This window comes from Hippopotamus amphibius, chromosome 9 (genome assembly GCF_030028045.1).
Source record: "Hippopotamus amphibius kiboko isolate mHipAmp2 chromosome 9, mHipAmp2.hap2, whole genome shotgun sequence".
Taxonomy (NCBI): domain Eukaryota; kingdom Metazoa; phylum Chordata; class Mammalia; order Artiodactyla; family Hippopotamidae; genus Hippopotamus; species Hippopotamus amphibius.
The window spans coordinates 73,216,611-73,241,423 of NC_080194.1; the positions used below are offsets into that span (position 1 = coordinate 73,216,611).

The window sequence follows — 24,813 nt, forward strand, 5'->3', positions numbered from 1 at the left end:
GGAGGACTCCTTAGAGTTTTTCCTACAGGGCAGGCCTAGTGGCCATGAACTCCCTCAGCTTTACTTTATCTGAGAATGTCTTAATTTCGCCTTTATTGAGTCCAAGTTCACACTGCTTGCTGCACAACAGGCCAATAAATCAAGAGAAAGGATGTTAAGGCAAGGAATAGCAACTTATTTGGAAAACCAGCAGATCAAGAAAATGGTAGACTAGTGACCCAAAGAACCATCTTACCCAAGTTAGAATTTAGGCTTCTTTCATACTGAAAGTGGAGGATGTGTAGTTGGTTGTAGCAAACTTCTTGGTGTCAGAATCCTTTGTTTTTGCAACTGTCCACGTAAGTCAGGTCACAATGTCCCTGCGAATCTCCAACAAGACAAATGTTATTCTCTGTTCTGCAACTTTTTATCTCTATATGAACAGGAAAATGTTATACTTTTTTTTTTTTTTTTTTTTGGATGCATTGGGTCTTCATTGCTGCATGCAGGCTTTCTCTAGTTGCAGTGAGTCAGGGCTACTCTTCATTGCAGTGCATGGGCTTCTCATTGCGGTGGCTTCTCTTATTGCAGAGCATGGGCTCTAGGGTAGGTGGGCTTTGGTAGTTGTGGCTAGCGGGCTCTAGAGCACAGGCTCAGTAGCTGTGGCACACAGGCTTAGGTGCTTTGTGGCATGTGGGAGCTTCTCGGACCAGGGATTGAACCCGTATCCCCTGCATTGGCAGGTAGATTCTTAACCACTGCGCCACCAGGGAAGTCCAGGAAAGTGTTATACCTTTAAAGGTCAGAACCTTGAAAATGGGGTATCCTGTACATTTCAGGCTATAGACAACATTCTTGACTTGTCACAGAAGTAAAAGAATACACAGGTTAAAGTAAAATAAACAGATCTAATATGGAGTCAGATCTGTTCTTCCTATTTCACCCCTTATATTTCAAAGACAGGATCTGCTGGATTTAGGAGTATTGGTTGACAGTATTTTCTTTTACTGCTTTGAATATGTGGGCCCACTGCCTCTGTTCTCCAAAATCTGATGAGAAATCTGAGAAGGTTATTGAGGATCCCTTGTATGTGACAAGGTACTTCTCTTGGTGCTTTCAAGATTCTTTCTTTGCCTTTGGCTTTTGAAAGTTTGATTATAGTGTTTCATAGGGTAGATCTCTTTGAGTTCAGCTTTCTTGGAGTTCATTGGATATTTATATTCATATCTTTCATCAAATTTGAGAAGTTTTCAGCCATTATTTAGTCAAATATTCTCTCTGCCCCTTTTTCTCTTCTTTTTTGGGATCTAAAAATGCATATATTGACTTATTTTATGGTGTCCCACAGATATCTTAGGCTCTGTTCCCTTTTCTTCAATGTTTTTTGCTTCTTTTCATCAGAATCATTAATTTTTATTGACCTATCTTCTAGTTCACTGATTCTTTCTTCTGCATGCTCAAATCTGCTTTTGGGTCTTAATAGTCAGTTTTTCATTTCAGTTAATGTAATTTTCAGATTTAGAATTTGGGGCAGGGGTATCTTTTAGGTTTTCTCTCTATTAATATTTCATTTTCTTCATATATTTTTTAAATTTTTTTCCACATCTTCTTTTAGTTCTTTGAATATCTTTAAGATGATTTTTTAAAAAGTCTTTGTCTAGTATATCTGTCATCAGCCCTTTTCCAGGGACAGTTTTTGTTGATTTATTTTTTCCTTTGAATGAACCCTATTTTCTTGGTGCTTTGTACACCTTGTGGTTTTTTTTCTTGAAAACTGGACATTTGAATCTAATAATCTGGTAACTCTTGAAATCAGATTCTTCCCCTTCCCCAGGGTTTGCTGGTTTTTTGTTATTTGTTTTTTGGCTGTCTCTATGCCAACAGTCAGCCTGAGGTATAAACTTAAGTTCTTCTCAGGTCTCTAATGTGCCTTTCCCTGGGCATATGTGGTCACTTTGTAATTTTCCCCATATATGCAGTTGCTTTTGGATCTCCTAATCTTTAATGTCTGGCTCCCAAAAGGAGAAAAAGAGATAAATGAAAGATGGGGAGGAAAGAGCACTGGACCTTTAAATCCACTGGAAATCACTTTAGTAGGAAGGGGAGAGGTTTGAAACCATGTGGGGCAGGGGTGAGGAAGGCAACAACAATGGCTGCACTCCTCTTTTGAAGCACATCTGTGACCAGAAGTAGCAATCAGTGATCAGAGCACAGATCCCCAATAATTGGAGGTTAGTAATCTTTTGGCTCACCTTAGCTCCCATAAGCTGTGTGCAAGGTGCTCCAGGAACATGAGCGTGGCTGCCTGCCATGGGGATGGGAGTGTGGAATGGGTAACCGCTACTGTGCTAATTGCTGAAATTGACCAAAGTTAACCATAACTTACCATCTAAAACTTGCCTGAAAGTTGCAAGCCATGGACTCCATGGTTCCAAAATAGTTACATTAGATAGATTTTGCCAGTGCAGTTGTATAGGGTGGGATCAGATTCCTGGTGCTTCTTTATCTGCCATCTTCCCAGAATCCTATGCTGTGAACATAAGTTGTTACTTCTATGGGATAAATGCCTTAAAATGCAATTGCTGGGGTATGATAGTTTTAAAAGTTTTGTAAGAAACTTTGTAAGTTTTATTTAGATTATAACAACTCTCCAAACATTTTCAGAGGGCCCATACCGTTTTACATTCCCACCAACAATGAATGATGAAAGCAATCTTCTTTGATTACTTTCATCCAGAGGCTCTTCATCCTTGCCAGTTTTGGCACTGTCATTTATTTACTGTAGCCATTCTGATAGGTGTGTAGTGACACCACACCATGGTTTTAATTTTCATTCTCTTGCGGGTAGTGATACCAAACATCTTATTGTGTGCTTATTTGCCAATGGTCTATCCAATTCAGTGAAATGTCTTTTCATGTCATTTCTAACTGAATTGCTTGATTTTTTTTTTTTTGTTGAATTTTTAGAGTTCTATGTTATCAGTATATTCCTTCGTTGGATATTTTATTTGTAAATATTTTGTCCCAGTCTATTGCTGGTCTGTAGCATCTCCTTAACAGTCTCCCACAGAGCAAAAGTTTTAAAATTTTGATTAGGTCTAACATCAATTTTCCCTTTTATGAATCATATTTTTAGTGTCCAGTCTAAGAGCTCTTTATCTAGCCCTTAGGTCTCAAAGATTTCTCCTATTTTTTTCCTGAAAGTTTTATATTTTTACATTATATATTTAAGTCTGTGATCCATTTGAGTCAATTTTTACACAAAGTGTGTGGCGTAAGTTGAGATTTTTTGTTTTTTGCCTATGCCTGTCCAATTGCTCTAGTACCATTGATTGAAAAAACTCTCCTTATTCCACTGAATTGCTTTTGCACCTTTGTCAAAAATCATTTTGACATATTTTTGTGGGTCTGTTTCTGGGTTTTAAATTATGTTCCACTGCTCTTTGTCTGTTCCTTCCCTAACAGCACACTATCTTGATAACTGCAGCTGTAACACTGGGCAGAGTCTCTCTCACTTTATTCTTCTTTTTCAATATAGTTTTAGTTAATTTTGGGCTGTGTCTTTTCATACACATTTTAGAACCAGCTGGGTTAATTGTACAAAAAAACCTTGCTGGTATTTTGGTACAAATTGTATTAGGCCTGCAGATCAGTTTGAGGAGAATTGACATCTTTACAATGTTGAGTCTTACAATTTGTAAATACACGTCTCTTTACTTTTTAAATCTTCTTTGATTACTTTCATCAATACTTTGTAATTTATGGCTTATGGATCCTATGCTTGTTTTGTTAAGTTTATACCTACGTATTTACATTTCTTTGTGGTAATTGTTAATAGTATATTGTGTTTCAGTGTCTATAGGTTCATTATTTTTTTTAATTAATTTATTTATTTTATTGGCTGTGTTGGGTCTTTTTTGCTGTGCATGGGCTTTCTTTTTAGTGCGGTGAGTGAGGGCTGCTCTTCGTTGTGGTGTGTGGGCTCCTCATTGCCGTGGCTTCTTTTGTTGCGGAGCATGGGCTCTAGGCACATGGGCTTCAGTAGTTGCAGCACATGGGCTCAATAGTTATGGCTCACGGGCTCTAAAGCGCAGGCTCAGTAGTTGTGGCACACGGGCTTAGTTGCGCCGCAGCATATGGGATCTTCCTGGAGCAGGAATTGAACCCGTGTCCCCTGCATTGGCAGGTGGATTCTCAACCACTGCACCACCTAGGAAGCCCTATAGGTTCATTATTAATATATAGAAATTGTGAGTGGTTTTCATGTGTTGGTTTCAAAAAGCTTTAAAAAGTAGCTTTTTACTACTGTTTCCTTATCTCTATATTTTTTTTAAATCTTTAGGTGATCTGTAGAATTGTCTTAGAGATAATTCTAACATATTGGGTAACTAATTGCAAGCACTCCTGCAGAGGTAGTAGTAGTACTTTTATTTTACAGTTTATACACTGAGCCTCAGGACTTGCCAAGCTGGTACAAGATAAAGCTGGATTCAAACACAGGCTTGTACGAGCTGTTTCCAATATGCTATGCCATCTCAGGGTTAAAACAAAAATTTTTTGAAGGGACTTACATGGTATATTTTCTGAGAAGTTTTCCCTGAAAATGACAACTTGACTAGAATTACTAGATGGATGTTCTACTTATTTTCTTTCTGTCTCTATTGACAGTGCACAAATATCTACTGATATTTAGTGCATAGGGAAATTTGGATTCCATTTCCCCTATTCAGCACTTTTAAAAATCCTTTATATTTGAAATGTAAGTACTTACAAGATTGGTATTCATTTATTTATTCCTTCAATTAACTATGAGGCAGGTATTATGCTAGGTACTGTGTATATAGAGATGAGTAAGAGAGTCTCTGCTTTTAATTTGCTTACAGTCAAGTAAAGACTGATAGGAAAGCAGATAAATAGAGTAGAGGGTGGTAAGAACTCTGATGGAGGTAAGTACATTTGGAACACAATAGTGTAGTGAAACTGGTGTATATCAGCTTATGGGAGCAAATTGTAGGAATATTTGCACCATGGAAATTGGCAAATAATAACAGGGCTTTCCTTTTTCCTCTTTCCTTTCTTCCCTTCCTCCCTCCCCTCCTCCCTTCCTTCATTCTTTTTTGTCTTAGGACATGTAGTTTACTAAAATACTACTATTGACATAGAAAACAAACTTATGATTACCAAAGGGGAAGAGGGGAGAGAGAAATTAGAAGTTTGGGATTAAAATAAACACACTACTATATTTAAAATAGATAACAAGAACGTAGTGTATAGCACAGGGAACTCTACTCAACATCTTGTAATAACCTACAATAGAAAAGTATCTAAAAAATAATAGATATAGATTTAGATATAGGTGTATATGTGTAACTGAATCACCTTGCTGTAAACCTGAAACTAACACAATATTGTAAATCAACTATATTTCAATAAAAATTTTTAGAAATAGAAAAAATAAAATACTACTGCTGGTACAGGAGCAAAGGTACTAAATCTAATCCTTTTTCTTACTGTAACTTGAGCTCATTCTTCATGTCATATCATAAGTTGTCCCATGACCAGCTGCTTCTGGTGATTTAAGCAACAGCCTTTCACAAATATGGTGGCTGTTTCCCTTTTAGATGATGAGAGTGAGATTAAGTCTAAATCTCCTGTGGGTTCTTTTTCTTCCCAGAGAATATAAAGCAGCTAACATCAACATCAACTTATACCTCGTCAATGAACCTTGGCTCTTCTCACTGGCCTGGTGCTCCAGGATTCACTCAGTGACCACAGACAACATTCAGCTCCTGAATGAGATAAATCACCCTTACTTCTTCATGGTGAGCGATTGTCCAGATTGTTCTTCCAAGTCTGGTAAAATAGGAGTCTCTGTCCCCCACCCCACCCCTACATTGCCCACTGTGCAGTCCCCAGGGGAGCTACTTAAGGGCAGAGACTTATGTGACATTGGAGATGTGGCATTCTCCCTTCTTGTACCCAGATCCTTCTGTGATTTTCAGGGAGAAATTAATATTGTTATAATTGCTATTTATTGAATCCTCACAATGTGCCTTCCATGCATTATGTAATTCAACCCTCTGAGTTAGCCACTATTAGTATCCCCCTGGGCATTCTGAAGCTTGAAGTTCTTAAGATCCTTGCACATCATCACATGATGCAAGATTCAAAGTGAGGTCTGACTCCAGAGTTTTGTTACTGCAGCCCCACCTCCTTGTAGGCACAGCAACAATGACAGTGGCATGGGGTGTGGGGAAAAAACCAAGTGTACTGGATTCCAAAGTGAAAACTGTGTGTCCTGAGCAAAATGCTTTTGAAAAGGAGAGTGAGTGTCCAGCTATTGCTTATGGCCAGAGGCTTGGGGACCTGAATTCCTGGGTTACACTTCCAGCTAAATCCCATCACTTATTATCTGTAGCTCTGCTACATAGTCCATTTTTCTTATCAGTGTAGAGTAGGATGACTGAGTCAGACGCAACAGCCTACAACAGAAAACTGCTCTGTGAACTAGGTCTTTCCCTGCCCCTGAATGAGATCTCACTCAGATCCAATAGCTTTTCCAGTCACTCTTAGATAATTTTTCAAAGTACAGTTTAGTCACCAAAAAGCCTCAATTCAGCATCAACAGTCTAGTCCAGAATAATAACCCAAACTCTAAATTGCCTTGAAAGTTAAAGCTTCCGGCAGAGAAATCTAAACAAGAAGCATAAATATTTCGTGTTGCTTTCTCCATACCTCCAGCCTCACTGGCCCTTGCTTCTGACTTGCTCAGGGTCAGGGACAGGTGAAAGGCAGTCAGGGCCAAGGGCACAATCTCATAGGGCCAGTACTGCATTGAGGCCCTCTGGTAGCAGTGTAGAATTGCTTACCCCTTCTTTCTTGGTGGCTTGGGCAGCTTTCTGCAGATGACCCTCAAGGAAACTTTCGATGGCAAGTCCCTTGGCATAGGTGAAGCCTCTCCACTTGTCTGTCCCCATACTATCCTGCTTTATGTATGTACTATATACTTTTCTAACACTTTTAAAAATTGATTGCAGAGTAAACTTGTTCATTATATAAAATTCAATCATTATAAAATGCATAAATTAGAAAGCAAGCACCCTTCCATAATCCTGTCCCCCTAAATCTGTAATGTCTTAAAATTGTCCCTTTGGACATATTAAATAAAACTTTATTAAGTAAAACTTTTCATTTTGATACTTGAATTGATAATATCTGAGTCGATAATAAATTCATGTGATTCAAAACTCAGAAATGTAAAAGGATGTAAGTAAAAAACTTCCTTCTACACCTGGTCTGGGCTTTTTTAAAGGACCCAAGGTCACTTTGTTTAGGGAGGTGGGGCCGATATCCCAAGGGCTTTCCTAAGCAGCCCACACCCTGGTTTAGAATACACAGATTCAGATCTCAGCTCTATCACTTACTGTGTGAACTTGATAAAATTAGTTAACTCATCTGAGCCTCAGTTTGTTTATTTATAAATTGGGGGTAAAAATAGTACAATAGAAGCAATTTTATCCAACACAATCCAGTCTGCCTAGTGGTCTGTTAATTGGAAAAGTTAAAACGGGGAATTGTGAAGTAAACTATATACAGTCTATTAGCATTTCACTATGTTTAAAAAACTTAATACTTACTGGCTTAAAACTAACAATATTTGTTTGTCACATTCTGTATGATGGCTGAGTGGTTTCTCTGGTCTCAGCCAGTTTGTCCGGACTACGTAGTCTAGGATGGCCTCATCCATATGTCGAGGGTTTTACCTGGGATGACTGTGGTGTCTCTTCCTTTGGTCACTCATTCTCAGTGAGGCCAGCTTGCTCATGTTCGCCTGGTGGCATTGGCTTCTCAGCAGCAAGAGAGCTCAAGCCCCAACGCACGTGCCTTTTCAAGGGTCTCCCAGTGTGATATTTGCTAACGTTCCATTGGCCAAAGATAATCACACGGTCAAGTCTAGATTAAAGGTGGGGGAAGGGAGAAATAGACTTTACCTCTTGATAGAAAGGAACAGCAAAGTCATATTTCATACAGGCCTGCATTTGGGGGGGGGGGACATTGTGGTCACTTTTATAAACAATCTACCACATACATACCTCATACATTTTAATTTAAAATATTTATTCACCTTTTGACATAGACTCAAGGCCTTTCCTTTGAGTGTATTTCAGCTGATTGAATTCTGTATTCTCTTGCATATGTTTACTTCCTAGTGAACCAGCTATGATTTCTAAGTTTTGTTTCCTTAAAGCACTACAAGAATTTAAAGTCATTGGGAGAATGAAGAATCCACCCAGATTTTTATCATCCTCCCAGCACCCAGCCACCCCAGTATTGTAGTGTTTCACTCACACTGAATTCATTTGCAGTTTATTTTTTAATGACCTTTTCTGTCATCATTAAGGTTTTCAAAATATTGACCTAGTTTCCTTTGATAATGCCGTATTTTTTACACAGTTCTTACAGACCTAAGTAACATTTAATTACACTGCACAATTATAACAAGTACAGCTGCTGTGAAGCCATATGGACAGTAAAAACAACTGATTCTTGCTGACTGTACAACTCACCTGGTGGGCATCCTGGAGCAGACCAAGGCATCAGTCAGGTTCCCAGAAGGGAGTAGGAGCCTCAGTTTCGTGAAAGTTGGTTAAAAGCTTCTATTGTACCTGCCTACTAGAGCTGTTGTGAGCATTAGCTGTGCAGATACCCTTACAGTGCTTGGAACACTTGCTTAGCGCCTGTAAATTCTCATTAACGTTAGGTGTTCTCATCATCATCATGATCATTCGTGTTGTTGTTGTTATTATTTTCATTGTTAATCAGTCCAAGGAAAGACCTTGGGATAGGGTGGAGATAGCATAAGGAAGAAAAAAAATGACAGACCCAGTACCATCAAGTAGTGTTGGAAGTGGAATAATAAAGGTAGAAAGGGAGGATCAAACCTGGGAATTAAAAAACTCATACAAGAGAACCTGGAAGATGGAGCTCTGTGAAATGGGTGCTTCAGGCAAGCAGCCTCGAGAAGTGGGCATGTTGGTCTTAGTTAAGAATTAGAATTTCAACACACTTATTTGAAGCACAGTGATTTAGCAGAATGTTTCCTAAATGCTGGTTCACAGACTGGTTGCTTATTCCTGGAGAGCTTGTTAAAAATGCAGAAATTCTAATTCCTGAGTCTGTAATGAGGCCCAGGAACCTGTATTACTAAAAGCTGCTCAGGTAGATTTCGATGCACAGCCAGGTTTGGGAAGCCATGCCATGAAAACACAGAGCGCTAGAAGTCAAGAAACTTGGGCTGTAGTCCTGGGTCCAGAATAGACTTGCTATATGGACATCTCTGGGACTTCCTCCGACATCTGTCTTGAGGGTCCAGGGAGATGAGGTGTGTGAAGTGTATTATCCCTTGTAGAGCATCCGGCACATGTAAGTGGGGATTGTTAGGGTAGCAGCAGGTACTCTCTCTGTTTGAGACCAACCCAGTCAATCAACTTTCCTCCAGCAGGTCTGCCCCTGCTCCATCCCTGGCAGCCAAGCAAGGGACTTGACCCACATGATCTAAAATCCCTTCCAGCTGTAAATCCCTCAACTGTGTTTTCTGTTTTGCAGACACCAAATTTCTATATGTTCATGTGGATTCTCATGGATATTATCTCTGCAGTTTTCATTGGTGCCATATTTTGTTTTCATTGGTAAGCATATATTTGTAATTTTAAAAGATTTTTCCCTAAATATAAACAGAAATGGTTTTATGAAAGTTTGAGAAAAAAAGTTATATTCTTCCCATAATCCCATGTGAATTCTCAGGGAGACAGGGTTTTATCATCCGAACCTCCCGTTTCTTTTCATGCCGCCTGCACCTCCTCACACCCCTTCTACCTCAACACCAGACCATATTCTAAGGATAAGCACTCTCACTAAAGCTTAATCTTCCCACCTTCCACAAAATGGAACATAGCAGGGTGCTGTGTAAAGAGCAAATTCACACTCCAGGAAGCCTGGCTTTTACTCCTGGCTTTTCCCTTATTTGCTGGGTGACCCTGGGAAAATTACTGCCCCTTTCCAGACCATAGTCTTTTAATTTGTCCAGGAAAATGACATTTGAGAATTCTTGAGGGAAAATGCTTCAAGACTGCAAGGTTCAAGTTGGGAGAGGAGACATCTAGTAGAAGAATTTTAGCTAGAAGAGACCATGGTTGTTTAGACTTCATCATGCCCATCATTTCCTCATTTGAGTTATCCTTTAAAGGGGGAAACTATAAACCCTCTGCTTAAGGAAGAATTTAACTGGATAATGTTCTTTTCTGGCCACTGCCTGAATTATTGTCATTTTTGGGAGAGGTCTGTGGGGCTTATGGGTGGTCTGCTTCCTTCTAGGTGGAGAGAGAGCCAAAGTGAAAAAATCCTCAAAGGTATCACCAGTTACACAGGTAAAGTCAGAGGCCTAGCCCACTCCATCTCTCATCCCTACACATTGCCTCCAGGATACAGGGCCTGCCTTTAATATTTCTGACAAGAGTTGAAGGAGTCTAAAATCAGGGCATGGTAACCAGTGAGAAGTTGGAGAAAATAGTCTGGGTACAGATTCTGGGGCGCCATGGACATCAGAATTCATTATGGAATTTATCCTCTAAGCAATGAGACTTCTTAGAAGTTATTGAACATGGGTATTTTTTGTTCACTTGTTCATAGATTTATTCATCACACAGTTATTAAGTACCCATTTTGTGCCAGGCATTCTGAGAGAGACTGAAGTAACTGACAGTTGTTTATGGAGGGTGACATAGGGAAGGGAAGCTAGAGTTTATTATTCAGGAGGTTGTAGGGATGATTACACAGTGAGTTACTGGTTTGGGAAGCCAGTGCAATGTCACAGGGAAAACCAGTTAGGAGGCAGAGGACTGTTACATGTTACAGTTTCCTCCCACAGCTCTTGGAGCCTTAATTTAAGTAAAGTTGGTATGGTCACAAAATCATGAATTAATGTAATTGATTGTGGACAGTGGGGAAGATCATGAGATGCTGTGTACCAGCTGCTAGAGTGTTGAACACATACATTACTTGGAGTTGCAGGAATGGATGCATAGGGACCATGAAAAACTAAGTTAAGAAATCTGAAGAGCAGTGGTCTTTCCTACTGTAAAGCTGAATGTTTTAGCCAAGCTGACCCAAATTTATTAAGGTACAGAGAGATTTCCAGCAACTCTGAGTTATGTGGATTTTAAAAAGATCACTGCTGTATGTTAAGACTGAAGGCTGTGTTCCAGCGCCTTATGATTTTTAGCAGTTATATTAGTAAACTAGGGATGCCATAACAAAATACCACAGACTGGGTGGCTTAAACAACAAGAATTTATTTTCTCACAGCTCTGGGGGCTAGAGGTGCAAGATCGATATGTCAGCAGATTTGGTCTCTTCTGAGGCCTCTCTCCTTGGCTTGCAAACAGCTACTTTCTTCTTTGTCCTCACACAGCCTTTCTTCTGTGCACACACAAACCCCCAGTGTCCTCCGTGTCTCCAAATTTTGTCTTCTCTGCTCAGACTGGATCAGGGCCCACCCTAATGACTTCATTTTAATCGTGTCTTTAAAGACTTTATCTCCTAAATTAGTCACATACTGAAGTGCTGGTAGTTAGGGCTTCAGCATGTGAATTTGTGTGGCACACAGTTCAGCCCATAACAGTAATCCAGCCAAGAAATAGAAAGATTATCCAGATGGTGAGGAAAGGATGGATGGGAGAGAAATTTTGAAGGACAATTCAAAGAACTATTTAAATCTGAATGAAAGAAGTGGTTATAATGCCTTAGAAAAGTACACAGTTTACTTGACCCCAACGTCTCACCAGGTTGAAATGAGAAGAAAATAAAGTGAGTAGAAAATAATTTTTCCTGTTTTTAAGTTTTCAGTTCCCCTTTTACGGAAACCGGTTTTGCCTGATCTGTGTAAATATATAGAAAGGCTATTTGAGTACCTCCAAGAGACACCTAGAATGTGAAGGACCAAATTTAGAATCAGGAAAGGAACAAGGAAGACTGGAAAGAAGCAAGAACCATAGCCCAGATCCAATCAGGGTGTGTAGAATATAGCCTCTAACATTAAGCATAGTATCACATCTTGCACCATGACCACCTCCAGGATGGGCATGTACTGCTGCTGCCACCTCTCTAGCTTTAGGATATATTTTTTCATCCCTTTTAAGAACTTGATCCTTTGTCTTCTGTCTCACAGTTTCTTATGAAAAGTCTTCCAAAAAAGAAATCTTGCATTTTTAAAATCATCGTTCCTCTACTTGTAATATGTCCTTTTTCTCTGGCTGCTTTTTAAAATTGTCCCTTTTATTACTTGTTTTCAATAATTTGGTTATGGTTTACCCTAGTGTATATGAGTGTGTCTATCTGCTTAGGGTTTGCTAAACTTCTTAGATCAGTAAGAGTATAAATTTTCAGTCTGTATTTTTCAAATATTTTTCTGCCACTACTCTCTTTCTGGGATTCCAGTTTCCTAGATGCTAGGTGGTTTTATATTATCCCATGGGTTACCAAGACTGTTTTTATTTTTAGCCTAATGAATTTTGTGCTTCATTTTGGATATATTCTATTACTATATGGTTAGCTTTTAATTACTGTGTAACAAAGTACCACAAACCTAGCAGCTCAAAACAACACAAATTTATCATCTTACAGTTTTTGTGGGCCATGGGTCCAGGCATGGTTTTGCTGGGTCCTTTGCATAGAGTCTCACCAGGCTAACATCAAGGTGTTGGCCTGGGCTGCAGTCTTATCTGAGACTTATAGTCCTTCCTCTTCCAAGCTCACTGGTTTTTGGCAGAATTTCTTTCCTTACAGTTGTAAGAATGAAAGCCATCCATGCTTTCTTAATCACTCTTGGAAGAGTTTTGCTCTAAGATCCTAGAGACTACCTTCAGGTCCTAGCCATGTGGCTCTTTCACAACATGGCATCTTACTTCTTCAAAGCCAGCAGGAGAATATCTCTTGTAGCAGATGGATTCAGGAAAAAGAGAACAAAGGAAGCAAAATAATACAAAAAACAAACAGAAAACAAGTTGAAATATGGTAGTCATAAATTCAACCATTTTATTAATTACATTAAATATAAATGAACCAAATTCTCAAAACAAGAGTACAGGCTGTCAGACTGGATAGAAGAAAGCAGGACCCAACCATATGCTGTCTACAAAAGAAATACTTAAAATACAAAAACACAGGTAGATTAAAGCTGAAAGTATGGAAAATAATATGCCATGCAAACAATAAGCATAAGAAATAATATCTGAAAAACTTCAAAACATGGAGCATCATTAGAAATAAAGATTTCTTAATGATAAAATGATCAATATATCAGGAAGGCACTATAAATTATACACAATAGCAGAACTTCAAAATACATTAAACAAAAACTGAGAGAAATCATACCTCTCTCAGTACCTGAAAGAACAACTAAACACACAAAAAATAAAATCAGAAAAGATATAGAAGTCTGGATACTTTTAGCCAACTTGACCTATTGACAGAAAATATTCTACTTAACAACTGCAGAATATACAACATTTTCAAATGTACATGGTATATTTGCCAGAATAGACATGGCAAGCCATAAAACAAATCTGGAAGAGATTGCTGTTTACCTAATATATAAATATAAACAGGGAATTGGCAAAATGAGGAGACAGAGAAATATATTCCAGTAAAACAAGACAAAACCTCAGAAAAGAATTAAATGAAACAGAGATAATCTACCTGATAAAGAGTTAAAATTAATGGTCATAAACATGATCACATCCCGGGGGGGGGAGGGGGGCACGAGATGGATGAACACAGTGCAAATTTCAACAGAAAGATAGACGTATAAGAAAGTACCAAACAGTAGTTATAACTGAGCTAAAAATACATTAGAAGGTTTCAACAGCAGACTGGATGAGGTAGAAGAATGAATCAGTGAGCTGGAAGACAAAACAATGGAACTCAGAGCAGTAAAATAAAAAAAGAATTTTAAAAAGGGAAGATACATTATGGGACCTTTGGGATAGTATCAAGTGTAGTAGCATTCACATTATAGGGCTCCCAGAAGGAGAAGACAGAGAGAAAGGGCCAGAAAAATTAAATGAAGAAAAAGTGGATGAACACTTTCCTAATCTGGAGAAGAAAACAGACATCCATATCCAGGAAGCCCAGAGAGCTGCAAATAAGATAAACCCCAAAAGACACATACCAAGAGACATTACAATTAAAATGGTAAAGTTAAGGGTAAAGAAAGAATCCTAAAAGGAGCAAGCAAAAGTCAGCTTGTTACATACAAGGGAAACCCCGTAAGGCTATCAGCAGATTTTTTTAGCAGAAACTTTACAGGCCAGAAGGAGTGGGCATGATATATTTAAAGAGCAGAAAGGAAAAAAACTTCCAACCAAGAACCCTCTACCCAGCAAGGTTACCATTCAGAATTGAAGGAGAGAACAAGAGTTTCCCAGATAAACAAAGGTTAGAGGAGTTCATCCCCTCTAAACCAGTTCTACAAGAAATGTTAGGGAGTTCTTTAAGCTGAAAAGAAATGGCACTAATTGACAGTAAGGAAGCATACAAAAGTAAAAATCTCATTGGAAAATGTACATATATATAAAGGTAGTAGTTGGATCACTTATAAAGCAAGTGTGAAGATTATAAAAATGGTAGAAATGACTAAACTTACAATAATTAGTTAGGGATGTCAAAAATAAGAAGATGTAAACTGTGTCATCAGTAAATTTCAAAAGACCAAAGTCACACAGTTTGTTCTGTGACCACAAAAGAAATTAAATTAGAAACAAACAATAAAATATCTAGGTAATCCTCTAAATACTGGAAATTAATGTATTTCTAAACATTTCATTGATCAAGGGATTAATCACAAGGGAAATTAGAAAATATAATATTTTTAAAGGATAATGCATATACAACAGCAAAATTTATGGAGTACAGCTAAAGCAGGACTTAGAGGAAAATTTGTAACCTTAAGTGTTAGAAGGAAGATTGTTAAGGTAGAAACTTAATAGTAAACCAATGTAACAGAGAGAGATAAGTAAATTTTTCTCCAAGTAAAAGGAAGGAAATAATAAAGACAGGAGCAATGAAATAGGTAAGATAAAACAATAGAGAAAAGTTTAAAAGTGAAAAGTTAGGTCTTAGGAAAGATTAATAAAATTGATAAACTCAGTAAGATGAATGAGGGAGAGAGATTGAATGTCAATATGATGAATGACTAATGAAAGAGAGACTATCTCTCCAGATCCTAGACATAAAAAGGAAAATTATAAACATTTTTAAGCCATTAAATTTGACAATTTAAATGAAGTAGACAAATTCCTTGAAATGTACAACTTACCAGAACTGAGAGAAGAAGAAACAGAACTTTGTAATAACCCACTATCAATCAGATTCACATCTGTATATCAAAAACTTTACCACAAAGAAAAGTCTAGGCCCAAGAAGTTTCACTGGTTAATCAAATATTTAAGAAACAATACCAATTTTATACCAACTCAGGAAAAAAAGAAGAGGAAGGAACATTTCCTAGCTGATTCCTTGAGGCCAGCAATAATCTTATAAAAAATGTCTGACAAAAACAGTACAAGAACTAAATTTGCAGATCAATATCATTCATGAACTTAAACATAAAAATCCTGAGCAAAATATTAGCATATTGAATCCATTGGTACATAAAAAGGATAAAACATCTGGAGCAAGTAAGATTTATCCCAGCAGTCTAAGATGAATATATCATTTGAAAATTTATCAAATTAATCTACCATATTAATAATAAAGCAGAAAAAGCATATTTGACAAAACTTCAACATCTATTTATGATCAAAGCTCTGAGTAAGCTAGAAATAGAAGGAAATGTCCTCAATCTGATGAAAGATATTTACAAAAAACCTCCAGCCAATATCATTTTTAATGGTGAAACAGTATTTTCCCTCTAAGATCAGGAATAAGGCAAGGATATCTGCCACTTCTATTTGGCATTGTACTGGAGGCCCTAGCCAGTTTAGTAAGATAAATAACAGGCATAAAGGAAGAAATAAAACTCCTGATTTGCAGATATGATTGTTTACAGTAAAAAATTCTAAGGAATCAAACAACAAATCTACTATAACTGGTGACTTAAGCCGTGCCTCATGATACAAGGTCAACATACAGAAAAATTAACTGTACGTCTATATATAATCAGTGAATAACTGGAAACTTTAAAATTGAAATAGCATCATTTACAACAGCATAAAAACATAAATAGGAATTTTAGGAAAATATTGCAAGCCCTTGCAAAGAAGATAGATGATTGGTCACTGAAAACTACAAAAGTTTAGTGAGAGAAAGAAGACCCAGATAAATGGAGCAACATAACACATTCATGAATTTGAAAACCTAATATTGTAGGTATTGGTTGTTATGGAATTGACCTACAAATTCAGTTCAAGTGCGATAAAAATCCCCTGCTTCCTGTGAAGCTGACAAAAATTGTAGTTCACATGTGCAGTCGTTTCTTCAAGATTGAAATTACTCTCAGGGCAAAAATAACTAAATTCTGGGCTTACCATTTTGGACGCTCTCTTCTACATTTTGGCTCCACAGTTCCTCTCTATATTGTAAATTCTTAGAAAATTTTAAGATGTTTCCTTGGTTTTATACATATCCAGTTTTTAACTTGTCTTTGATAAGAGTGTATTTCCTGGTTCCATTACTAGAAAAAGTCTCCATATATTTTTTCTATAATCAGTTAGGAAAAAAATATTTTTTAAGCAATTACTGTGTGACAGACACTCCTGAGCACTGTACATGTGGTGGAAGCAAGACAAAGTCTCTGTCCCTAAAAAGCTCCCATTCTAATGGAGGATGTGTTCATTTTTCTATTCAAACTGCTTTCAAGCAGTGGTTGTGAAATGCATGAAATTTAAGCAGATGTCAATCTCTACCTTCTGAGGGCTCCATGGTGAGTTTAACATCACACAATAGACTCTTAAATTCTAGAACCTTGATAAATTGAGGACCAAAGCAAAGTCTGCCCAAAGCCTGGGTAGGGAGAGAACAAGGGGAAAGAATCTGAGATGGTAAGTGAGGGGCTACCATTTTAAAGATGACTAGGATTTTACCATGTGACTGGCAAAGATTGGAGAAGTGACTTTGGAGGAATCAGTGTTGTCTTTTCTATCCCACAGAGACTCCAAGTGCAAGCCTCCAAGATGAAGCTTTGAAAGTTACGGAAAACCCTGGACTGACTAAGGGTGAAAGGGAACATCCGGTCTCTAAAGCAATCATGCTAGAGCCCATTGAGGAAACCGCCAAACCAACGATGCCTCCCTAGGATGACGTTAGACAACCAGTGCCCACCGAGCTGGCCTTTGAACCCACCCAAACACCCACCTCAGAGGCCCACAGAGAGGCCACCCTCCAAACTGCGTTGCCTACCTTGGAGGCGAATGAACCAATTCCCTCCGTGGAGGACCCTCCTCCTGAAACATAACCTGAAGAGCCCCCCAGTATTGACTCCTCCCACTAATCCTCTTTTGTGATGGTTTCCACCACATCCACATGTCCTCCTCCTCCTCTGGGCTGTCTTCAGAGAAGAATTAGCCACAACGTGCCCCCTTCTTCTTCTTCCTCTCTGTGCCCCAGCATGACCTGATGGTAGAGAGGGGTCAAGAAAGGAGTGCAGAAGAGCCAGGGAGGCTCTCAGGAAGACCATTTGGTCTAGCCTTTCATCTCAAGGGCGTGAGCAAAGGGAAAATAGTTGTGGTCCTGGAGCTGGAGCTGCTTGCTCTCCATGTTTCACAGGATTTGTCTCAACCTAACCTTCATAATATTCCCCACGAAGGACGTGGCTGTGGTGAACATCAGCATGTAACTAAAGGCAACCTCTCAGGAACTCAGAAGGTAAAGGGTACAACTTTTAGACCCCTCTGTGGCCACTCAGGCTGACAAAGACTAGGGGATGAGTGCCAAAGGGATGCCATCCAGAGTCAGAGAAGGAGAGGTGGCATGGGCATGAGTCAGGGGCAAAGATCTCATCCCACGTGCACATCCTGTGGTACAGAGTGCAGTGGGTGCTTCCTGATCGCTTGCCATTGGTTAGTTCCCCAATGGGGCGATGGGCATAGTCCCATGTCCACCCTATAGCCTTTGGCCTTGAAGGGAAACTAGAGCTGAGAACATGTGTCTGGGAGCCCAGTGTTAGAAGCAGCGAGTTGAGTTCCACTGTGTGGCCGTCAGCTATTCACAGTCCTCCAGGCCTCATGTTCCCATGTATGTGATGATCTCTAGGGGCAGACAACACAGCACCTCCTTGTGGCTCATATTTATCCTGCTCTGACTGCGGAGTCATGTAGACATTGGTGGAGCAGGGCTGCCTCAGACGGCTGCACTGTCATCCAGAAAGCAGGGCCGTTTGGTTCGGGGGCTCCATGGCAACAGCCAGCCCCTCCACCTCCCATATAGGCATCTGGAGAGAACAGGAATAGCACTCCCTGTGGAGTGACTGTCACCTACATTCGGGTGACCCCAGACCCTTGAGTATGTGAGGGCAAGTGGAACAGGGCTGGCTGTGCTAAAGTATCAGGGGGGCCTTGAGGACAGATCACAAACATGCAAACTTCAAGAGGATCCTCCCCGTCCCTTCTCTAGCCACTCATCCCAGCCACAGCCCAGAAGGATGCCCCACCCCCAAATCACTCCTTCCCTGTCTGAAGCCCCTACCCCCAGATCTGCCCAGGTCATGTCCATGGTGGTCTGTCTCCCTCACCCCAGCTGAGGCTCCTGGACTTAGGGGAATTAAGCCAGTCCCTTATGTTTCAGCGTAATCTTGGTTTGGTTGTTCCCAGCATGGAGAACTAGGTTGTCCTCTTGGTTACCTTTCCTGGTGGTGCCCAGAAAGTCAAAAGGGGTCACATGGTAGGGCTAGTCTGAGATAAGAATGGCGTCCAAGGAGCACAGGGTTTTACAACTGGGAAGGCCACAGCAAGCCAGGACTAGAACCAACCAGGTGCTTCAGGGGTGGATGGAGGGGAGTTCTGCATCCCAGGAAGCCTGCCTCGTTGGAAGAAGGGTCAGAGGCCATGTTGGTATGGTCAGTGGTGGCCAGCCGGCCCAGCCTCCCTAACTTGATGGCAAAGGTCTTTCCCCAGCTACAGAGACAGCTGATGGTCCTGAGCTAACTGCCGCCTCTAGAGCAGGCACAGAGCCAGTGCCACCTTCTGACTGTTCACTTGCCACTCCTGGAGCCCCGCTGTTTGCTCATGGCCGTGAGCATCTGGCTAATATAGGAAGTCAGCAGGTCATCCATCTTGTAGCCCTGGAAACAGCAAGAAGATACACAGAGCACAGAGTGGGACACAGCCGCCCGCTAGACCCAGAACACAGCTCCCAGGAAACTGCAGTGGACAGAAGCCTGGACAAAGGCAGATCCTGTCCCCCTCTGGACTCAGTCTCCATCCAGCCAGACATTTAGGGTTCTAAGCTGTTGTGATGACCCCACATTAAGGCGCTAGTTTGTGGGTCCCTCAAACCCTGGGTGCCCACCTCCAGGAGTAACTGTAAAGGCTCTACCAGTTGAGCTCCGTCCAGGAGGCCTCATTGCTAACGGCTCTGCTGTTGAACTCAGGGGCCAAAGACTCAATCCCTAAATATTAAAGGCACTGGGGCAGTAGTTACTGATGAGCTGTCTGTTTCTCAGCCCTAGATTAAGCCCCTTCCCCAGACCTAACTTGACCTGACCTCAGCCCCACCCTGACACTTGATCCTGAGGGCAAGCCAAGCTGCACCGGGGCTGGGAGGATGGCTGAAGCTGCAGGCGAGGCAGAGGGGCCCGCCCTGCCTGGAGGGAAGAGCTCTCACCAGTGACGTCTCACAGAGAAGTTTGCTCCCGCGCACCAGGTTCCCAATGGTGATGTGGAAGTAGGTGTTGCCGCTGCTCCAGTTGGAGATCTTGGTGAAGGGGTGAGTGGTCAAGATGTCCTAGGGGAGCAGAGAGAGTCTGAAGCTGCAAAACCTGGACCATCTGGCCTCACTCCCCTCAGCTCCAGCCCACAGACACCACCCACACGAAGGACCTCAGACTCAGATGAGAAAAGGAGCAAAGGGTAGAGTCCAGCTGTGCCGTGGAGCTGCTGTGGGAGGCAGATGCCGTCCCCGTCCAGGCCTTGCTTGGGGCCAGCTGGTCAGATAACCAAGGAAGCCCAGGAGGCCATCAGGTGTGTGGAAATTGGAAATTTGAGAGCCTGCAGGAACTGAAACAGTGGTCCCAGCTGGGATGGCCCAGTGGAGTTGGAGGAGGGAGACAAGAAGACACAGCCTTGGGGAACACAGTGTGTGGGCTGGGTAGAGAAGAAGCCCAGGGACGTGCCTGAGAGGGAGATCACGGGAGACATGAGGAAAACCAGGAGAGTGGGCACATGGAGCCGAGGGGAAGATGGTGCTCATTGACCCCCTTCGTCAGCAGCCCCAGTTGTACCCTCCTGTGTCAGTGGCAGGACTCTGCCTCCTGGCCCCTCGGTAGGAACTGCTCAGGCCACAAATCTGAGCAGCAGTTGCCCCAGCACAGCCTGTCCCCCGACCAATGTAGGCAGAGAGCATTCCGGAAGGAGGAGGTGGTTGGTAGCGTCCGACGATGCTGAAAGGCTAAGCACTGAACAGTTGACTGGATAGAGTAGCGAGGGCTTTGTTAGTAACTCAGAGAGCAGTTTTGATGGAGAGATGAGAGGTAAGGAAGCAGACAGCACACACGGACAACCTCGCAAGACATGTGGCCGGGAGGGTGGATGAAGTGACGATGGTGGTGGCTGACAGAATCTCTCTCTGCTCTCTCCTGTCCCTGCTCACCTTGCTTCTGGGATCAATGAGGCTGACCCCATACTTGTTGATGGCAATTAAGAGAATCTCAGGAAAGTTTGGCTCTGTAGTTTGCTAGTAAAAGAAAAAAAATCCAGAATTATCAGATGGGGAACCCAGAGCAGGAAATATGTACATTTGGGGCAGGAATGAAGCTGCCCCCAGCTGGGCTTCCGTCCACTTCTCCTGCTGCCTGATCGGTACCAGGGGTACAGTGGTGCTCGTGGTTTCTATCAGTACCTCTGCTGGGCCCTCGGTGCTACCCCAGATCCCTTCATGGGTCCCCAACCACCCAGGCAGCAGTTTCATCCCTTCTGTCCTGCTTCTCTAGGAGTCTCTGCTATCACTCTCTCTCGGGTGTAAAGCCTCCTTGAACCCTACACCTACCTCTCTCTTCCTTGCACAGCCAGGCTTCTCAAAGGGCCGCTGTCCTAGGTGTGTAACAAGGCCATCCCCTCCTCTCCATCCTGACCTATCGCTTCACACCAGCCACCATTCTCCTGCCTCTGGCCCTGCCCCTCAGGTCCACCCCCACCCTGAAGTCAGAGTGGGCTCTGGCCCCATCGTCCCTGTTCAAAACTCTCCAAGGCTGGGCACCACCTGCAGGAGGAAACCTACCCGCCTCACCTGCTCACCAACCTGCCTCTTACCACAATCTGCTCGCCTCACACCCATGCTGTCCACACTCACCCACTTGCACTTCCTATGCAGGCCTGAGCTCCCACACCTCTAGGTCTTTGCTCATGCCAGGCTGTCTGCCAGGAACACTCCCCTCAGGGTCTCCCTGGAAAGCTCAATGTTGCCTCCTCCAGGAAGCCTCCTCAGCCTTCACAGTCTGGTTGGGCTCTGCCACCTCAATGAGGGCTCCCCACTGTCAGGGTGCAGGTCATCCTCCATTACTCTGGCCTTTGTACACATCTGCCTCCCCTGCCAGGCTGAGGTGCTGGTCCCTCAGTGTCCCAGGACTAAGCCCAGGGCCCAGTACTTAGCTGCGACAGCTAGCTGGGACAAAGCTGAGGGTCATTTCCTCCTTCCCTTGCCAGGCAGGTGGCAGAGACCATTGCTCTTTCCCAAAGTCATGGGGAGGCGTTCCTGTGCCATCTGGTTCTCCCTCCTCCTCTGTGAGACACACCCACCCACAGCATACCTTCACCTCGAAGAAGGCTGAGCCGAAGGTGGGCCACTTGAAGATGAGCTTCAGGAAGGCCAGCTTGGCCTCCTCCTTGGACTTCCCTGCGTGCTTGTTGAAATAGGCGACGATGGACTGTAGGGGGAGGGTGGGTGAGAGGTCTCTCCCCTGCCACTCCTGCCCCATCTGCGCTGTCAGCAGCTCTCATGGGCCCTGGGGGGCCAGGCATAGGATGGGGGTCCTGGAGGCCATGAAGCCTCCCCACTTATACCAGTTGATGGACTCCTGACAGCCCTTCCCTCCCCAAAGCAAGCAGGCCAAACACCATCAACTAAAATCCGGTCACCATGGTAACCAGGACAGGGCAAATTACTGCCACGTGGCCAGCTGAATTTACAGGGGCCACAAGAGAAACTTGCCTGGGCTGCTGTTGAGCACCTGCCCCCTTGACCCTGGGGTGCCCAGAGACCCTTTCGGGGGGGGCCCCTATTCCCACTGTCTCCCCCATGCGCACCCGCTTCCAGTCGTCAGGTGAGATCTGCCGGATGAGGTCCTGGGGCACCAGCTCCCGTAGCAGCTTGGGGATGCTGGGGAAGTAGGACTTGTCCTCCTCAAACTTGACCCTGTAGATGAGCGCCCCCAGCTGCAGCACCTCCTCCCGCGTGCACTTGTGGTAGCCTCGCAGATACTTGGGCAACTCCTGCCAGAGACAGAGCAGGTCACAGGCATGGAGGCACCTGGAGGAAGCAGGCTCCTCCCCCACCCGCCCCCCACCTCTGCAGTGAGGCCGGGTCTACGCTTTACCCACATTTGGGCCCACCTGCTTCCCCAGCCTCAGCTGACACGTCCCCCCGTGGAGGGACGGCACAGTACAGGGAAACAGCATTATTCGGCACAGATTCAGCACTTTACAGTTTTAAAGCAGAGCCGGGTGTGGATATTATCTCATTTCCCCTCATAACTGTCCAGCGAGGTGAGCAGCCCCATTTCAAAGATGAAGAAACTCAGAGGGACCGGCCGCGGTGCCTGACTGTTCCATAACCCTAACCCCCCGGGCCTGTCCTTCCTTGGGCAAAGCCTCTGAGGCTGGCCTCCTCCCATTGTGTTCCCTTGAGACCCGCTGGTTTCATCAGCAGCACCAGCCCCTTCCCCACCTTGAACTTCCTGACCCAGAACCAGAGCAGCTGAGGATGAGGAGCCGCCTGAAAGCAAAGATGAAGCCTCTAAAGCTGCCAACAGGCTCCTGGAAACTCACAACTGTCTTATCCAGTATCTGAAGAGTAGGGGATGGCCTGAGGACACACTGCAGATCAGAAACTATCCACCTACCTTTCTTCTAGTCACCCATCCATCTACCCCTCCACCTACCGCCCACCCACATTATCTCCCCATCCACTTGACCACCCCTAGGGGTCTACCTACCCACATCAAATCCCCATTGTCCATCCATCCATGCACCAGTATCCACCCATACATCACTCACCATTCATCCTTCCACCCAACCATTCACTGAGTCACCAATTCACCTATGAACCCATCCATCAAGCCCACAGATATTAAGCATCTACTATGGGTCAAGCTCTTTAAGCAACAATATACACCCTCCCTACTCTCATGGAACCTGTAGTCAACAACAGACATTAATCATCACACCAAACTAATGTGTAGTCTTTGAAGGAATTGTTCTCAGTGCTATGAGAGCATATAACAAGGTGACCCAATCTAATCTGGGGGGCAAGGAAGACTTCCCTTAAGATGATTGAATTGACATCTAAAAGCTCAGTAGCTGAGGGAAAGAACTGAGGGAGGAGCATTCCAGAAGAGAGACATGACAAAGGCTAATCTGAGAATCTGAGAAAACGCAGCTGGCATGAGCTGAGCAAAGGAGTGCTGATACAAGGCAAAGCGGCAGAGGTAGGTAGTGGCACCCCTGCTGGGGCCACAGTCAGGATTTGGGGTCCTACCCTGACAGCAATGGGAAGCCACTGAGAGGATCTTGGTGACCACTCTGTGGAGAATGGATTGAAGGGGTCAAAGACAGATGGGGGAGATCAGAGAGAAGGTTACAGCCTTCTTCCAGATGCCAGAAGATTGTGGACTGACCCACGTTGGTAGGGGTAGTGATGGAGAGATGTGAATGCATTTTAGAGGTATTCCGGAGGTAAAGTCAGGTGAGTGACTTGGGACATGGGAGATGAGGCGGAGGGAGAGGTCCACGCTGACTCAGGTTTCTGCCTTGGGGGAGCTGGTAGCTGACGGTGCTACTTGCTAAATGGGCAACATGGGGCCAAGAGGAAAGGGGAGAGGAAGATCCTGGGTTTGGAAGAAGGCAGCCCTTCTGGCTCCCAAGCCAGGGTTCTCTCCACCAGGGCGGCCGCCTTCCCCACCACCCATGCCCCTCCCATCATCCTGGTCTGTCTCTCCCACAGAATGGTAAATGGGCTACCTCAGAAGAGACCACGGAGGCTGCCGTCATGAAGACTTGGAATCAAACCCCAGTTCCATCAGCTCTGTGATCCTAATTACATCCTTTGATCTCTCTGAGTGTTTCTTTTTCTGTAAAATGGGAACCACATGCCTCCTTCTTGGGGTTTGTTGCGAGGACAGAATGAGTACAAACTGCCAGACACATAAAAGAGGCTCCGCCTGTGAGCGTCCCTGCCGGCTTCCCTCAGGCACATGCCTTTGCTGGAAGATGTTTACAGACCCAGGTGCCCCAGCAGAATCTTGAATCCAGAGCACAGCCCCTCACCAAGGGAAGGGCCTGAGAGCTCAGCCCAAGAGCTGGAGGGTTGGGAAGGAGAAGGAGCTGAGGTTGGGCCGCCTCCAGGGGCCCC

The 24,813-nt window shown here is 43.2% G+C and overlaps 2 protein-coding genes across 2 annotated transcripts in view; one reads left to right on the plus strand and one right to left on the minus strand.

Annotated features, from left to right (window-relative positions):
* LOC130860908 (glycerophosphodiester phosphodiesterase domain-containing protein 4-like) overlaps positions 1-17,645 on the plus strand; it is a 147,705-nt gene extending 130,060 nt beyond the window's left edge. Inside the window, 4 exon segments of the mRNA XM_057749446.1 lie at positions 5,654-5,801; positions 9,586-9,668; positions 10,354-10,406; positions 17,641-17,645. Coding sequence (XP_057605429.1) covers positions 5,654-5,801; positions 9,586-9,668; positions 10,354-10,406; positions 17,641-17,645 — 289 coding nt within the window.
* A 663-nt stretch (positions 17,646-18,308) lies between these two features.
* MYO7A (myosin VIIA) overlaps positions 18,309-24,813 on the minus strand; it is a 99,663-nt gene continuing 93,158 nt past the window's right edge. The window contains exons 45-49 of the mRNA XM_057748595.1: positions 22,491-22,676; positions 21,995-22,111; positions 20,839-20,922; positions 19,855-19,974; positions 18,309-19,312 (exon numbers count right to left, since the gene is read on the minus strand). Of these exons, the coding sequence (XP_057604578.1) occupies positions 19,223-19,312; positions 19,855-19,974; positions 20,839-20,922; positions 21,995-22,111; positions 22,491-22,676 (597 nt within the window). The 3' untranslated portion in view covers positions 18,309-19,222. The remainder of the gene's footprint in view (positions 19,313-19,854; positions 19,975-20,838; positions 20,923-21,994; positions 22,112-22,490; positions 22,677-24,813) is intronic.